This window comes from Bos grunniens, chromosome 22 (genome assembly GCF_055505025.1).
Source record: "Bos grunniens cultivar Pamir isolate PY7600 chromosome 22, Bosgru_T2T1.0, whole genome shotgun sequence".
Lineage (NCBI taxonomy): Eukaryota > Metazoa > Chordata > Mammalia > Artiodactyla > Bovidae > Bos > Bos grunniens.
In genome coordinates, this window is record NC_141186.1 from 29,205,299 (window position 1) to 29,223,049 (window position 17,751).

General features: G+C 39.8%; 1 protein-coding gene across 13 annotated transcripts in view; it reads left to right on the forward strand.

The window, feature by feature from the left end:
- The first annotated feature begins 940 nt into the window (after positions 1-940).
- Positions 941-17,751, forward strand: part of SHQ1 (SHQ1, H/ACA ribonucleoprotein assembly factor) — a 288,426-nt gene continuing 271,615 nt past the window's right edge. For 11 of the 13 annotated variants that reach the window (XR_015151264.1, XR_015151269.1, XR_015151267.1 and 8 more), the window contains exons 1-5: positions 941-1,206; positions 5,307-5,371; positions 8,178-8,300; positions 9,554-9,714; positions 15,957-16,069. Coding sequence is in view for 5 of the 13 variants with exons in the window: in XM_086366725.1 (XP_086222851.1) it covers positions 1,064-1,206; positions 5,307-5,371; positions 8,178-8,300; positions 9,554-9,714; positions 15,957-16,069 (605 nt within the window). In the remaining 8 variants the exon portion in view is untranslated. The remainder of the gene's footprint in view (positions 1,207-5,306; positions 5,372-8,177; positions 8,301-9,553; positions 9,715-15,956; positions 16,070-17,751) is intronic. The other 2 variants (XR_015151270.1, XM_086366724.1) reach the window with 1 other exon arrangement.

Here is a 17,751-nt window from a genome sequence, read left to right on the forward strand (position 1 = left end):
AAGAGAAATAAAAAAGACAGAAAAGAGGACCTCGAATAAGTGTAAGGAGAAAAGTGAGAAAAGGAAAGAGGAGAAAGTACAGAGGCTTTGCTATTCGTCATTGCAGACACTAATACGGTTTAAGAGTCAGATGTTACGGATTTTGGTAATTGTAAAATGCATGATTGTAAGACATATTGCTTAACCTTTGTGAGTCGTGTTCTTCGGCGTTCGTGGTGTAGATTAAAAGAGATGAGTGGAATGGACGTTCACTAAACGAGCAAATTCTGTTCAATTAAGGAGTTAGGAAAAGGAGAAAAGTGGCAGAAACGGACAGAGGGAGAGAGGCATGGAGGGAAAGAGGAGGAGATAGAAATCGGTAGAGAATGAAGGAGAGGGAGAAAGGGGAGTTATTGACAAGGCAAATGAGAACTAAGGAAAACCACAGTAACGGTGTTTCTGTGGTTTCTGCGGTGACTGCTCCAACACACCGAGCCTCGACAACTTGCCGGGAACCTTGTTAGAGCTTAACATGCACAAATGCATGCTATCCTCACACCGTTTCTACGAGGCTAGGTTTCTAACCTTATTTTATAGAAGAGATATCTGAAGCATAGAGAGGTTCTGTAACTTTCTCAAAGTCGTAATTCTGGGTATTGGAAAGAAAGAATTTAAACGCAGGTTTCACTGCCTGCAAAGCCAATGCTGTTAAAATCATCTCTGCTGCTGCTGCTGCTGCTAAGTCGCTTCAGTCGTGTCCGACTCATAACCCTCAAAGAAGCTTAGTGGCTCTGAGGTGGATTCTTGCCCGGGTTCTTGCAAGTTATGCCCTGGGTTCAATTTCTGCGCACAAAGCCTCTCTCCTCCTGTCCCTTCTCTAGCTCCTAGCGCACAGCGTCCCGTCTCCATGGAAACCGGCGCGAGGCGGGATTTCCTCTTGCACGCACGCGCACTTCCGCCTAGAGCCGGAAGCACCGTGTCTAACAGCGGGTACCAGCGCGTGGGTACTTCTTGGAGAGTTTCAGTGGCAGGCCCGCGGCGGCTGCGAGACTGGTCGACTTGGGCGCCCGAGTTCGGCGTGGTGATGCTGACTCCGGCGTTCGATCTTAGCCAGGACCCCGACTTCCTGACTGTTGCCATCCGCGTGCCTTACGCCCGAGTCTCTGAGTTCGATGTCTATTTCGAGGGAGTCGATTTCAAATTCTACGCCAAGCCGTACTTTCTCAGGCGAGTTCCGGGTGTTTGGCTCTGGGAAGAGCATGTTTTGGGGATTCATTTATTCATTCATTAGATAACTGCTTATCGAGGGAGGACTTCTCGGCATCGCGACTGCCTTTTTCCGAGGTACCAGCAGCAGGTGCCGAGGAAGCGAACTCTTTCGGGTTTGCGCTCTGAATGCTGCAGAAGCTTATTGTTTCTTATATCTTCTTACATCCCCGCCTGGAAGAGATTCCGGAGCCACTTTAGAACGCAGAGTTTGGGACCATAATCGCCTTTCCTGTTTTTGTCCTGTCGCCCTAGTTCTTGTCCCTTTTCCTGTTTCCTTTTCGCTCTGCGTTAGTCCTCCTTGTCCTGAGACAGCTCACGCTGCCTTCCCTACTAACCTGTCGGTTTGACTTTTTCAGTCCACGTCCTGTTCGCCGACCTCCTGGCTGACGCTTTCTCTTCCCTGAAATTTTCGCCTTTCTTGGTCCGGCTGATGCCATAGTCTCCTTCACCTCTTCGTTGTTTGGTTCTTCTCTAATTTTACCCCTTCATTGTCGTTGTCATCCCGCAAGCCTCAGGGAGGGACCTTCAGCTCTTGTTTGTTTGCATTTTTCTCCCTGCAGAACCGTAACATCAGTGGTAACAGCTGACATCTTCTCCCCCTCGTGTGGTGGGGCAAGCAGTGCGTTTAAGTGAAGGATTAAGTGCTTGTGTGCATTATCTCATTTGACCTGGATAGCGATTCTTGGAGATCAGTTCAGTTCAGTTCAGTCGCTCAGTCGTGTCCGACTCTTTGCGATCCCATTGAATCGCAGCACGCTAGGCCTCTGTCCATCACCAACGCCCGGAATTCACTCAAACTTACGTCCATCGAGTCGGTGATGCCATCCAGCCATCTCATCCTCTGTCGTCCCCTTCTCCTCCTGCCCCCAATCCCTCCCAGCGTCAGAGTTTTTTCCAATGAGTCAACTCTTGGCATGAGGTGGCCAAAGTATTGGAGTTTCAACTTTAGCATCAGTCCTTCCAATGAACACCCAGGACTGATCTCCTTTAGAATGGACTGGTTGGATCTTGCAGTTCAAGGGACTCTCAAGAGTCTTCTCCAACACCACAGTTCAAAAGCATCAATTCTTCGGCTCTCAGCTTTCTTCACAGTCCAACTCTCACATCCATACATGACCACAGGAAAAACCATAGCCTTGACTAGACGGACCTTTGTTGGCAAAGTAATGTCTCTGCTTTTGAATATGCTATCTAGGTTGGTCATAACTTTCCTTCCAAGGAGTAAGCGTCTTTTAATTTCATGGCTGCAGTCACCATCTGCAGTGATTTTGGAGACCCCAAAAATAAAGTCTGCTGTTTCCCCATCTATTTCCCATGAAGTGATGGGACCAGATGCCATGATCTTAGTTTTTGACTTCCCTGGTGGTCCAGTGGTTAAGAATCCTCAGAGATGGGCATCATTATTTAGAAAACATTTTAGAAGACACTGCCATATTATTCTTTCTCAACATTGTCAGTACTTTCTTTTCTCCTTTCTACCGAGTGAAACTCCAATCCCCTCATCTTTCTCATTCAAGTGTAGTTCCAGCCTACCCTTCCTGCCCAAGTACATTTCCAGTGCAGACATTCTTCTTGAGTTAAGCTTTTAAGTACTTGGCCTGAACCTGTTCTGCTCAGGTATTCCTTTGGCCTTAACTTAATCTACCTACTTGAATATGTTGTATAAAAGAGTGTCTGGATTTATACAAAGTGGCCAGGGAAAGCCTGTTTGAAGAGGTGATATTAAAGCCAAAACATGAAGAATGGGAAGAAGATGATGATGTTAGCAAACATTTATTGACATTTTACTCCTAGTTAGTGCTTTATGTGACTCACTTGATTTTAGGACAGTCTTACAAAGTAGGTTTTGTTATATACTCATGTTGCATATAAGGGCTCAGAGAAAAGATCTTAAATGAGATAGGATGATAAAATTAAGTAATGTGAAGGAGTTTATACAGTACTTTTTATACAAATTTATCCATTCCTTGAGTAGCAGAGGCTTGGGTGTTGGGTACATATGGGTGTCAGCACACTTATAGTTCTGTGACTTTTGGCAAGTTATTCAGTCTCAGTAAGTTTTCTAGTCTGTTAAGTGGGACTAATATTAGTGATTTAAAGAGCTGATGTGAGGTTTGAGATAATGCATGTATAATCCTTATTACTGTGCCTGATAATTACATATTCAATAAATGGTAGGTATTATTATTTATTAAGGGAGCATATTGTTGCAATTATCTGCTGCCAATAACTAATCAAACCTGTGTAAAATAACAATCCTTTAACTCCCTCTGTTGATTTTTATACCTTAGGAGTTTGGTAAGAGCTTGGCTGAACTGTTCTGGCTTAAGGTCTTTAGTCATGCGTGGCTGGACCTGGGACAGGAAGGGCTAAAGCAGCTGGGGACTTATAGGGTAGGTGAAGGAGAGAATCTCTTTTCATGTGGTCTCAGGACCTCCCTGTGTGGTCTCACTTGTGATTCCTGCAGGGAGTTGCATCCCTACCATGACAGCTGAAATTTTTGAGTAAATATTTCCGGGAGCAAGGCAGAATCCATATCATCTTTTATAACCTAACCTCAGAAATCACAGTGTCACTTCTGCTATAATGCTTTGTTTCAGGTAAAACAATTCTAGAAGCCCACTCAGTTTTAAGGGGAGGGGACATAGATTGCATTATTGGGAGGAATGATGTGAGATAGGTCATCTTTGGAAATGCAGTTTGCTACAGTATACCAGAGATGAATAAAACCTCACCCCTCTCCTTGAGAAACTGAGTGTATAGCAGGGAAGGCAGATTTGTTAGCAAATACTGTTTCGCCATCATGCATTAAGAATTTAACTCTGTACTTACAAAGAGCTTAGAAGGGAGATGATAATAATAGTTTACATTTTCTGAACGCTTGCCTATTGTACTAGCCACTAAGCTTTTTGTATTATCCTTTCTTTCTCACAGTAACCCTCAGATAGATTCTATTATTTTTCACATTTTGTAAATGATGAATATGAACTTTGAAGTTAATTAACTTGTGGTACAAAGAAAGTTACAGAGCTAGTAAACGGCACAACTTGGAATTAAGTCCACAAATGGACTTAATTTAGACTCTGAAGGTAAAGTTCTTATTTGTTTCCGTTGTATAACAAATTTATTCCTACCTGAATTTTTATGCTAGGTTTAGAAGGGATTTTTGTTTCAAAAATGTGTTATAGCTTCAGGAAACATTACGATCAAAGGTAAGTAGGGGTAAAGCCCTGTACCTTTTGGGGTCTGCTAAGATGGATGATGATGATCATGATGATGGTGTTAGAACAGGGAATAAGAAGGAGGGGGGTGTGGGAGGAAAGTAGGTTCATATTTTTAAGTTTGGAGTGGAATGGATCTGGCCTCATATATAGTATGGGTGAATTTAAATTGTCTACCCAATATCAAGCAGTCATGGAAGCTTTCATTGTAGAGAAGTGACAGATTTCTGTTTTAGAAAAATTCTTTTGGGGCCTCAGTTAGAGCATTGATTGACCCAGAGTAAAACTGGGAACAGGGAAATCAGTTCATGTCCTTTAGCAGGAAAGAGGGGGAAATCCCTATACAGTAATAATGAGATTTACAAAAAAAACACTTTTGCTTTCTGCCTTCTTTTTAAAAAAGTAGTGATTTACCCAATATAAACAATTGGTTTTGTTGGTTCTTTATTCTTTCTCATTTTTTTTTGTTTCTTTTCTTTTTGGAAGCCAATTAGTATACTTTTATTGAGCCCATCCTGTGTCAGTCATCAGGTATATAAATAACTCATATTAGGAAGGGAAAGTACTATAAGAGTAGTGATAGCTAGTATTTATTGTGGCTTTTCTTTTTTAAGTGTTTTATCAGTGACTAGTGCCTATTCAAACAGAAAAATGAGTCATCTCTGATTCCTCTTTTCTTAGCTAGGGAAGAAATATAAGTTATTTAGTTTATAAAATTTAAATGCTGAGGAATATCTTTTTAAATGGTTGCTAGATTTCAGTGCTTGATGCTTACTATCATGCTTCATGATGCTTTGTAATTTAAGGACTTCATGAGACCTTTTGTTACATCTGCAGGTTAACCCTTCCTGGAAGAATTGTAGAAAATGGAAATGAGCAGGGATCCTATGATGCAGATAAAGGTATTGCCCTTAGAATTTTCTGTTAGCTTTTTTTCTTTGATTTCTTCATGTTGGTGTAGCTCCGTAATAATCTCATGGTGACCTTTAGGTGAATGGCGAGTGCAGTCTGTCCCTGTCCCTCTTTATTGTTTCTTAATGTCCAGTGCCTGTTATTCATGGATTTCTTAACAGTTACAGTTTCCCCAGTCCTTTAAATTATACTTCACATTGTTCTTTAAAGTTTAATTAGTTAAATACTCTGGCTTGTTTTCTGAAAGTTTTATTTCCTACTTCTCCCTACATTTAGTAAGTGTTTAAAAATTAAAGTTAGATTGTGGGAAGTGACTGATTAGAAAAGAAGTGGATGATTTTTGTAAGCTGTGAGTCAAATGTTTCTAAGACAGTTTTTTTTAGAATTTTAAAAATTTATTTTTTGTTTAAGCATAATTGATTTACAGTGTGGTTAGTTTCAGGTATACAGCAAAGTGATTCAGATATATATATATTCTTTTTTTCCATTACTATTTTCAATCTTAAAATATAATTATGTGTAGGTGAGAGAGAAACTGTCCATATTGGACTTTTAAAGACTGATTGAATTTTCTTCTCTTCATTGATAAGCCCTTCATTTCAGCTTATCTTGAAACCATTTATTTTCCTTCTGTAGAAGTCACTGGATTTTCCTTTATCAGTGAATCTGGAATAAGAATACCTTGTGTACTGTTGTGTGATTTATTCAGTGAATATTGACCTCAATGAGCTAGGGTAATGGAGGAAAGATGGAATGAAAGAGTTAAATGACAAAGTTCTAACCCATAACACAGTATAACTGATGTGATGAAGTACAATGAAACTGCCTTTCTAGGTAGTAAATCCACTTTTAATTGCAGATAAGGTGCATACTGAAGCACAGTTATTAAATCTCGAAAGTAAATGGGGGTTTACGAAGGTTAAATATGTGGAAATATTTGGATTTAGTTGTGTTTGATATATTAGAATATGGCTAAGTGCACTGAAAGAGGTAGTTCAGTTCAGTTCAGTCGCTCAGTCGTGTCTGACTCTTTGCGACCCCATGAATCACAGCACGCCAGGCCTCCCTGTCCATCACCAACTCCCGGAGTTCACTCAGACTCAGGTCCGTTTTAAAATGTAAGAGTAGTGAATAATGTAATCTATTCATAGAGGAACCTAGATGAAGGTGATAAACCCTGTCAAGGGAAAAAAAGAAGTACATAGATGGAATTTGGGCTTGTATTAGACAGGCTTTAGGGATATATCTCTTGAGATATCAAAGAACTTTATCAAGCCATCATTGCCTTATTTAAGATTTTGTGTATATTTGAAATGGCTGCTATTCTTCACTGGATTCAGTTCAGTTCAGTTGCTCTGTCATGTCCGACTCTTTGTGACCCCATGGACTGCAGCACACCAGGCCTCCCTGTCCATCACCAACTCCCGGAGTTTACTCAAACCCATGTCCGTTGAGTCAGTGATGCCATCCAACCATCTCATCCTCTGTCCCCTTCTCCTCCCACCTTCAATCTTTCCCAGCATCAGGGTCTTTTCAAATGAGTCATTTCTTCGCATCAAGTGGCCAAAGTATTGGAGTTTCAGCTTCAGCATCAGTCCTTCCAATGAATATTCAGGACCGATTTCCTTTAGGATGGACTGGTTGGATCTCCTTGCAGTCCAAGGGACTCTCAAGAGTCTTCTCCAACACCACAGTTCAAAAGCATCAGTACTTCAGTACTCAGCTTTCTTTATAGTCCGACTCTCACATCCATACATGACTACTGGAAAAACCATAGCTTTGACTAGATGGACCTTTGTCAGCAAAGTAATGTCTCTGCTTTTTAATATGCTGTCTAGGTTGGTCATAACTTTTCTTCCAAGGAGTAAGCGCCTTTTAATTTCATGGCTGTAGTCACCATCTGCAGTGATTTTGGAGCCCAAAAAAATAAAGTCTGTCACTGTTTTCACTGTTTCCCTATCTATTTCCCATGAAGTGATGGGACCAGATGCCATGATCTTTGTTTTCTGAATGTTGAGCTTTAAGCCAACTTTTTCACTCTCCTCTTTCACTTTCATCAAGAGGTTCTTTAGTTCTTCTTCGCTTTCTGCCATAAGGGTGGTGTCATCTACATATCTGAGGTTATTGATATTTCTCCTGGCAATCTTGATTCCAGCTTGTGCTTCTTCCAGCCCAGCATTTCTGATGATGTACTCTACATATAAGTTAAATAAGCAGAGTGACAGTATACAGCCTTGAGATACTTCTTTCCCTGTTTGGAACCAGTCTGTTGTTCCATGTCCAGTTCTAACTGTTGCTTCCTGACCTGCATATAGGTTTCTCAAGAGGCAGGTCAGGTGGTCTGATATTCCTATCTCTTTAAGAATTTTCCACAGTTTGTTGTTCTTCATTGGACTAGATATCTTGATTTCACTGCCTCCCCCACTCCCCCAGGCTAGAAATAAATCTTATGAGTAGCTACAGTTGAATCTAAGCTATTGCCTTCTCAGGCCATTGTGTTTTTGACCTGAACTTTTAATGTTATCAGTAGGTGAATGTGATATTGGGTAAGATTTAAGCATTTGCAGCTTTAACAGATTAATTTCTCATAGAGAGGACAGCTGAATCAGTGGTTCTGAAAAACCTCATTTGAACCTTTTCCTATCTTGATTTTTATTTACTAACTATGTAATAAGGGCATAATTTTGGAGCTCTGTGAAATAAAATGATAATTCTGAGATGTCTGTTTCTTAGGTATGTTTCTGAAGTGTTTGAGTATTTTAATTTAGCTAAACATAGAACCCATTTATCTTTAAGGAATTTTTACCATTCGGTTGCCCAAAGAAACTCCTGGCCAACATTTTGAAGGGCTGAACATGTTAACTGCTCTGCTGGCACCAAGAAAATCCAGGACTGCAAAACCACTTGTGGAAGAGATAGGTATGTTTATTGCAGTTGGGAGGAAATGCAGGTAAGTGAATATTTGGAATGCTGTGTGTTTCTCGGGGAAAAGGGATATAGCACATAGGAAATAGGAGAAAATACTTCAGATGACAAGATGAGGAGATCATGTCACACCATATGAAAATAGTTCATTTGTTGACATTTAATTTAAGACATAAAGAACTCTGTTAAACCAGTAGGTCAGTCATTTTTGGGGACCAATTGAGGCAGCATCTATGTGTTTGGCAAAATATTGGCCTCTTGAGCTAAAACCAGAAGCCTACAATTCAGTGTAAGCAGAAAGCAAACACCACCCAGGTCAAAGAAGTGGAACATCTCCCATGTCCTGGAATCTTACCCTGGTTATTTCTCACTCCTGACTCTCCAAGGTAACCACCACCTTCAGTGTTGCCTGTTTTTGAATTGGATCAATATATATATAATCCATTCGGAGAAGGCAATGGCACCCCACTCCAGTACTCTTGCCTGGAAAATCCCATGGACGGAGGAGCCTGGTAGGCTGCAGTCCATGGGGTCGCTAGGAGTCGGACACGACTGAGCGACTTCACTTTCACTTTCCTGTGTTGGAGAAGGAAATGGCAACCCACTCCCGTGTTCTTGCCTGGAGAATCCCAGGGACGGGGGAGCCTGGTGGGCTGCCGTCTATGGGGTCGCACAGAGTCGGACATGACTGAAGTGACTTAGCAGCAGCAGCAGTAGCATATATAATCCATTACAGTAAATGATCTTTGTTGTCTAGCTTCTTTCACTTAACATTTTTGTGAGAATTATCCATGTATAGCTGAGGTCTGTTTGTTTTTATCATGTTATTGTTTATATATCCTACCATTGATGGAACTTTGGCTTGGTTCCTTTTTTTTTTTTTTTGTCTAATAAGAATAGTGAGGTAAGGGCTGGGCAAAATAGGTGAATGGGATTAAGACATACAAACTTCCAGTTTTATAAGGAAACCACGGGGATGTAATATACAGCATAGGGAATCAGGTCAATAGTATTGTAATTACTTTATATGGGGACAGATGGTGGTCATTTTGTAATGTTTGCCAGTATCAAATTATTATGTAGTACACCCAGAATGGACCTAGTATGATACATTAACATGTTTCAAAAAAAAAAAAGAGAATAGCAGGAGTATTCTTTTGGGGTACATGGGCAGACGCTTTTTCCCTGTACTTTTTCTTCCCCAAGGAAATCTAGTGCTTTAATGAACTAGTACTTTACATATTTAGGTGCTTCTGAGGTTTCTGAGGGAGGAGTGGAAGATGACGATGATGAGTTTGATTGGGAAATTGAACAGTCCCCCTATGAAGAGGTACCAGAAAGTGCCTTGAACCCAAACTGCCGCTACGGGTTTGGAAACTTGCGCTCAGGAGTGTTTCAGCGGTTGCAGGTATGATTTTCTAAAAGACCTTGGTATATACCAAGGGTTTGACCATTTGCATAGTTTAATTTCAGTTCTGCTCATACCTGGAGGTTTTCTTATGAAGATAGTAGGAGATGTTGTATTTAGAGCGCAAACCACAACTGCTCGCACGTGATCGTTACACAGTCACTCCCTTCTGTGTCACTGTCTGTGTAGCCCGGTCTCATTGTGCTTACACGTGAAAGATGTCCTGGTACTTTCTTTTTTCTCCACTTCAGTTGTTATTTTAGACATGAAGTTTCCAAAATACAGAACAGAACCCCTCTCTCCTCATACTTCCTGAAAAGCTTTATGTTTTTTACTTCTAAAAAATGAAAATTCTTTATTTGTGGCATGATGTCTCTTCTGTTTTATATGTAAATGAAGCAGAATATTCCTGATGAGAAGGGGTTTCCGTCTTTTGATCAAATTGTTTAGTGTTTAGTGTACTGTAGGCACTTTTCTGTATTTACTCTTTGTGGGGTTTGAATGGAATCTTTTGTTAAAATCTGCTCTTTGGTCAGTTAGGCTAAAAAAGGAATGACATCACTCTCTTCCTCAGACAATGTGGGAAATTCTATTTCATGAATAAAATGGAGATTTTGGGTTATTTTCTACTTTAGTTGTATTATAGAAGGCAATATAGTTGATGTCTTACTTTAAAATTTTTTAATTTATTTACTTATTGAACTTTTTGGTCTAGTTTTACTTTTTTTTTAAATAGAATGTCACATAATTGGAACCATGCAACATGTAAACATGTAGCCTTTTCAGATTGGCTTCTTTTTTAGTAATATGTGTTTAAGTTTCCTTCACGTCTTTTCATGACTTGATAGCTCATTTCTTTTTTTTTTCTTTTCTGTTTCCTCTGACTGGAATAGAGCCCCAGCCCTTAGCAGTAAAATTGCAGAGCCCTAACCACTGGACTGCCAGGGAGTCCCCTTAATTTTTTTCAAATGAAAGAAACATGTGATGAACAGTTTTTTAACTTCATTCCTTCTGGGTAGAGGATGTTAAACCTGCTTGGTATGTGGTTTATTATAGTAAGACATATTTGAGTCTGCTAAGGAAAGGTAAAGGATCTGTATTTTGGTCCTACTTGTACCTCTGTTTAAATTTGGAATTCAGGCCAGTTATTTGACCACAAGTAAATTTTGTCTCCTCTTTGTAAAACAGCGATAAATTTGCTCACCTACTTTATAAGGCTGTTTAGAAAATTTACAGAGATGCTACATTTGAAAACTCTTGAGAAAAAAAAGATTAGCATGCTAGAAAGACTTCTGCCCTTAAGAAATTTAAAATGCTCTCAAAACTTCTTAAAAGAAACAAAATTGGGATTTACTTAAGAGCAAATAATACTGATGAGATACTTCATTCAAATGCCTTGTATGTTTTTCTGCCGAGTTATGGTTTCTCCATATTCTGTCTCCCTAACCAAATTTCCTGGTTAACTCTCAGGTAGTAAGAATAGAATCAGTTTTTTTCTACAGCAGAAACTACAGTAAATGGACCTCAGTTGTTTGGCAGAGAGTAGTCTGTGGTTAATCTTTTGGTGATTACCTGTCTAAAGCTATAAATGAACGAGAGAAGACTCCTGCAGGCTAAGGACAGATTGTACGTTCAGTCTGAAAGTGCTTGTTGATGCCAAGGAACTTGGTTTCTTCATTACTGCCGCTGTGGAGGGAAGATCCTCTCAAGGGGTTTCTGCCACGTTGCTGAGAAGATGCAGGACTGCCATGATGTGAGCCCAGGCCAAGTCCTTGGGAGGTCAGAAATTCTTGTATGTGTTGAAAATGTTCACTAAGTTAGTAGTTTAGGTTAAGAGAAAAGTTATTAATCAATATTCTTTTTATCTTTGAATGTCTTGTCTAATGCCCTGAATCTCTAGATTCCTGTCTCCCAGCTTAAAAAAACATAAGAGAATCATCCTCACATTTTTGGAGCCCTCCTGTAGCTCTTCCTGACTGCATCCCTCTGAACCTTGTTATTATAAACAATTTGAATGCCTGTTGTCTTCAACAGATGGAAAAACAAAATGCATTTGAGAAAATTCTAAAGGATAATGTAAATAGCAATACTGTTAACAGTGTAGGTATATAACCCCACATGTACAATGTAGGGATCACAAAAAGTTCTGAAACTAGAAGTTTTTTATATTGAGTTTGATGACATGACCTGATCAGAGCTGATATGTGAGTTTTTCAATAATTAAAAAAAAAATTCCCACTTAGTGTACATATTCAAAGATTTTGCAGTAGAAATAGCAATGAATTTAAATAGGGTGTGCTGCCCCAGACTTCTTAGAGGGGATTAAGTAACACATGGATTGTATGTGCACCATTACTTTTCTACACTCTTTTAAGAGTGAATCCTGAAGCTCAGCCCTCCCTGGGGAACTTGGGTAGACCGTGGACCTCAGTGACAGCTAGTGGACAGTATCTGGACCTCCAGTGACAGCTAGCAGCTGGTATGTGTGTCCCTGAGAGGCACTGGGCTGGGCTCCACGTCACCATTCTGTTGTGGCCTCACCGCTATTGTATATGCATATTCTACCACTGGATGAACCAATATGTAGTCTTTAAAGAATATTGTGTTTTCTTATATGGATTAAATGTGAGGTTTGTGGTGTCCTTCATGACAGTTTGGAAATGTCAGAACTTTTGAAAATCATGTGTGAATCAAGATGCCAGTAATTAAAGGATGCTGTCTTCGGGGTATTAAGGTACATGTGTTTTATGTGATCGTGCCACAGAAATCTTTCATAACTGGTATTACTTGCAGAGTTCAATTGCATTTATAACTGTTCTGTTTGTGACATTCATGTCATGCGATTAAAAACTGAACAATCATGTAAGATTAGCGTGTAAGACCTTTTTTTATGGATTGTAAAAAAAAATTCTTTTTATTTTTAGAAATTTTATTATTTTTAAATTTTTTAAATTGCAGTATAGTTGATTTATGATATTGTGTTAGTTTCAGGTGTACAGCAAAGTGATTCAATTATACATGCATACATACATATATGTGTGTATATATGTGTATATTTCAGATACTTTCCCCTTATAGGTTATTAGAAAATGTTGACTATAATTCCCTATGCTATACAGTAGGTCCTTGTTGATTATCTGTATTTTACATGTGGTAGTGTGTATATGTCAGTACCAAACTCTTAGTTTATCTCCACCCCACGTCATCCACAAGACCTTTTTCTACTAGTAAACGAGCTAGAGGAAACTGAGACCATTATTGCATAAATAAGAACTTTGAGAACATATTTTCTATTTTAAATGATGTGTTTAAGAAACCACCATTTACAGTTCCTCTGGTTCTGCCTTTGGATGAGACAATATCCATAAAGTTTTGTTGACTCATATTTTATTAACATTTTTACAGTCTCTTCCCACCCACCCTCCATTAAATGAAATACAGCTTCATTTTTCTCTGATGATAAAAGCAATATATATTCATTATAAAGATACAATATAAGAAAGAAAGTAAAACATCATCCATAATTCCAGTACCCAGTTATCTTCTCTGAATTGAATTATTTAACCCTTTATTGGGGGACAGTGTATAGTCTTTCATGTTTATTTCCCACCAGCCATTTACACAGGGTTTGCTTATGACTTCTGTATTTTATGCTAATACTGAGAAGGAAATAAAATTATTTTTGCTGAAACAAATTCTCTGTCACCACCCTGCCCCCATACACATGTGTGCACGCTCACCCACACTCTTTCCTTTCTGAAATTTCTGCCAGCCACAGGGTGCCTTTGGAAAACTGCCCTGGCAGTTCCAAGTCAGGGCTTCTAACCAGGCTTCTGGCGTCAGTGGCTGCCAGCAGCAACAATCCTAGAGTCTCTGGACTCCCACCCAGCAGGCTCCCGGGACCACTGCTGCCAGCAGCCGCAGGATGCTGGCCTGCCGGCCCTTTCCTTCTCTCAGCTACACTGGGGACCTGAAGCTGTTGTTTCCAGAGACCTACTGGCCTCATGGGCACACATTTCTTCATTTTCTCTCTGGAGAGTCTCTGCCTTCACTCTGCTGAAACTCACATTAGCCTTGTTTAGATCCCACATGACCTTTTCTTGGCACTGCCCATCTTTAAATGGCTCTCCCAGTGCTGACCTTAGCAGTACTTTCACAACAAAAGAAAAACAAGAATCATTTTCACCCTGTTGTAGCGTGTCATTTCTCATCCTCTTCACTTCCTTTCTCTTGTTTGACAGATGCCTTAGATTTCACTGCTCCAAGCTCACTTCACTTTTTAGTTTGTTCCGTTTCACACTCCCCGCCCCCCACCATGCTGCCCAAGGCCTGCCTCGCTGCCCCTCCTGTCTCTGTGGTTGAGGAGGTGATGTCAGGCAGGTGAGGAAGCAGAGGAGAGAGAAAGAGTCCAGGTTGTGCTGCTCAGGGAAGAGATATGTCTGAGAAATTAAACCAGAACTCTAAAAATGTTTTCCCCTGGAAGCCTTGCTGCACGCTTGTAAACTCTGTATTGCGAGTGCTCTATTTCCAGTTTATTTTGAATTGAGTAAATTTGTGGGCTGCCCAGAGAATCTAACTATGATTTATAATCATGTATCTTTAGGAAAATTCATTCTGAGCCTCCTAAAAGTAAATTGTAAAAGAACTCTTGGAATGTAGATTTTTCCAAGTTTGGGATCTGTTTTTTCCCCAGAATGTTTGTGCTCTGAAGTATTCAGATATTCTGGATGTGACTTCCAAACATGAAAGAGCCCCTGGGCCCCTTCATTTCACTAGGATGTGCTTACGTTAAGTGTTGGTGATGTTTCGTTGTTCAGTCGCCGGGTTGTGTACAACTCTGTGACGCCATGGACTGCAGCAGGCCAGACTTCCTCGTCCTTTACTGTCTTCCGGAGTGTGCTCAGATTTCACATCTGTTGAGTCAGTGATACTACCTAACCATCTCATCCTCTGCCACCCTTTTCTTCTTTTGCCTTCAGTCTTGCCCAGCTTCAGGGGTTTTTCCAATGAGTTGACTCTTCACATCAGGTGGCCAGGCGCTCAGCCTTCTTTATGGTCCAGCTCTCACATCTGTACATGACTACTGGAAAAACCATAGCTGATGTTACTTTAGCTCAATGGATTGTGGTAGGGCTGAGAGGCTTTTTTTGAGGGTTTTTTTTTTTTATTGCAGGAATTCTGATGGTGTGGAGAGTTCTATATCTTAGTCTCTCCCTGGAAGATTCCATATAGCTGGTTTCATTGTAGTGATTTTGCTCTGCCACAGCTGTTGACTTTAAGCCTGGGCATCAGTCACCAACCAGTCATTCTGTTTACAAGTCTGTTTTAACAGTTTGCCTTCAACCCTCTACCAAGTTATTTCCCTTGATTTCTTTTCAACTAATAGTCTTCAAGCTGCTTCCAGTTTGCTTACTTATCCCTTGCAGTTGGTGGTGGGAATGGGGAGATTGAAGAAAGAAAAAAGAGCTTTAGAAATATTTTGTATTGTACAAGTTTTCTTCCCTTCATAATTCTAGTCAAAAGAAAAAAGACTATGGATTGTAGGTGGTTTTACTAATACAGGTGTTTTTTGTAGAGTTGGACTTAGGAAATGTGGTAATGTTGAATATTACTTTGGATTAGATTTTTAAATTTTCAAGTGGAAATTATGTCTATTAAAATTGTCCTTAAAAATTCTTGTTAGGGATGAAAAGGGGCAAGGAAATAAGGACAGATCCCAAAGTTGGCTTGGTCTTGGGGGATTGACTAAAAAGACTGCATTTCTCTTCATGGGAAGTATTTACAGGGACATGAAAATTATCTAAGTTTTGGTTTGCTGACATGGCACCCCTGGCAGCAGCAGCTCCATCTTGGGTCTAGAAATTTATTTCAACTTGCCCTTTTATAATTTTTAAATCTCTGGAAGTAAATGGGGGAATAAATGGAGAATTAGATGTTCCTGTTTGCTTGGAGAGGTTTATTCTGTTCTGGTTTTCATGTTAAACTTTTATAGCTTTAATCCATGTTAATCAGTTTGTTTGTTGTAAGGATTAAATGAAATAATTGATGTGAAAGCTTCTAACAGGGCCTGGCAAATAGTAGATGTTTAACATTTGCTGGATTTGAATTTAAATGTCACAGGTGGTATAATGACTTATCGATCTATTAGATTCTTCTTGTGTTTGGGCATTTTGTACAAAATTAGATATCTCATGGCTCAAATAGGAGACAGCAATTATTCTTTCTTTCCTGGGTGTTCTTAGGATGAATTGAGTGATGTTATCGATATTAAGGATCCAGATTTCACCTCTGCTGCTGAACGAAGGCAGAAACGCCTGGCTGCTGAGCTGGCCAAGTTTGATCCTGATCATTATCTGTAAGTATTGAGTTTTATTTTTTAAGTTTTAAATAATTTACTTGAAATTGAGTATTTAAAAAAATTTTGAGTGCGTTCTTGACCATGTTGGACATGTGCTTTTTGGACTCCAGAAATGAGTGATAGCTCACAATCTTAATTGACATTTAAATTAACCTACAGCTGTTATACCTCGGTGATCTTTGTAAGGTGCTACTTTTCATTACCTCACTTCAGCACACCACAGAAATCTTTTAAGGTACTTCTTTGAGTTTTTTGTTCTCCAGGCTTTAAAATAGAACACTGCATTCCTGAGAATACATACCATTCTTTTGAGAAGACTCTGTTGTGATTAATGGTATATATGAATAAAAACACATTTCAGTTTCTTTAAGAATTTGAATCTACATGTACTGCATTTCTTGGCTGATCTAGGGGTGGGTTTTCCCAACACTTTTATCCACTAGCACCTGTAATCAAGGATCCATTTCAAATTAATAAATAACTTTATTGGGATAGGATATAAATACAGTCTAATTTTAAGTTTTGCTTTATTTCCCATCTGCATCAGTTGTATCTTGAGCTATCATGTGTCTCTGTCCGGCTTATATTTGTTGAAGGAACAAAACTAAGGGGTAGGTAAATAATCCCTTGCCTTGGAAAGATTGTGATGTGTCTCATTGATCACGAATAGCAGCACTTCTTGCAAGGAAGTGATTGTCCCCAGGCGTCTGTGAGTATTTGATAGCTTTCTTAGGATGTCAGTAGTGTTTTGGAGAAGGCAATGGCAACCCACTCCAGTACTCTTGCCTGGAAAATCCCATGGACGGAGGAGCCTGGTAGGCTGTAGTCCATGGGGTTGCGAAGAGTTGGACATGACTGAGTGACTTCACTTTCACTTTTCACTTACCTGCATTGGAGAAGGAAATGGCAACCCACTCCAGTGTTCTTGCCTGGAGAATCCCTGGGACGGGGAACCTGGTGGGCTGCCGTCTATGGGGTCGCACAGAGTTGGATACGACTGAATCGACTTAGCAGCAGCAGTGTTTTGATATAGACCTCAGGTAATATTCTCCCCATACTCTGGGCCGGCAGTTTCTAAACTGTTACGTATGCAGCTATTCCCTTGTACAGTGCTCTCAGCTTATCGAGTTCTCTTGTGTGATTATTTCAGTTTTCACAGCAGTGAGGAAGAGGGGGTTAAGGGACTCACCCAAGGTCACACCACTGCTAAGTGACTCATCTGGGACTTGAAAAGAGTCTTTCCATTTATCATTTTGTATTTCCTTTTCATGTACACTATTTCAGTTTAACTGCTGTTGCTCTTGTGATTAACATTCTATCTCCTGTGACTCAGTGGGAGACTAATTGGAATGGCAGAAATATATCTTGTGATGTGCAAATGGGTTGAGTGATATGTGACGATGAATGGTGGAACCCTTCAACATCCTCAGGGAAGCTGTGTAAGAGTAGGGTGGGTTATATTTTGGAGGACATCTGAGAGATTCAACTCCATTTACATTGCCATTTCTAATTACCTTTATCTCTCCAATTGTGATTTTAAATGTCCACTGAAGAATAATTTGAAGAAACCCATTTAAAATCATGCTGAATATTTAAATTGGAAATTTCATTGTCAGCAAATTTCCTGGGCAAGCATGAAAACAGATTGAGCTTTACAAGACAGAAATTTTGAGTGGGAG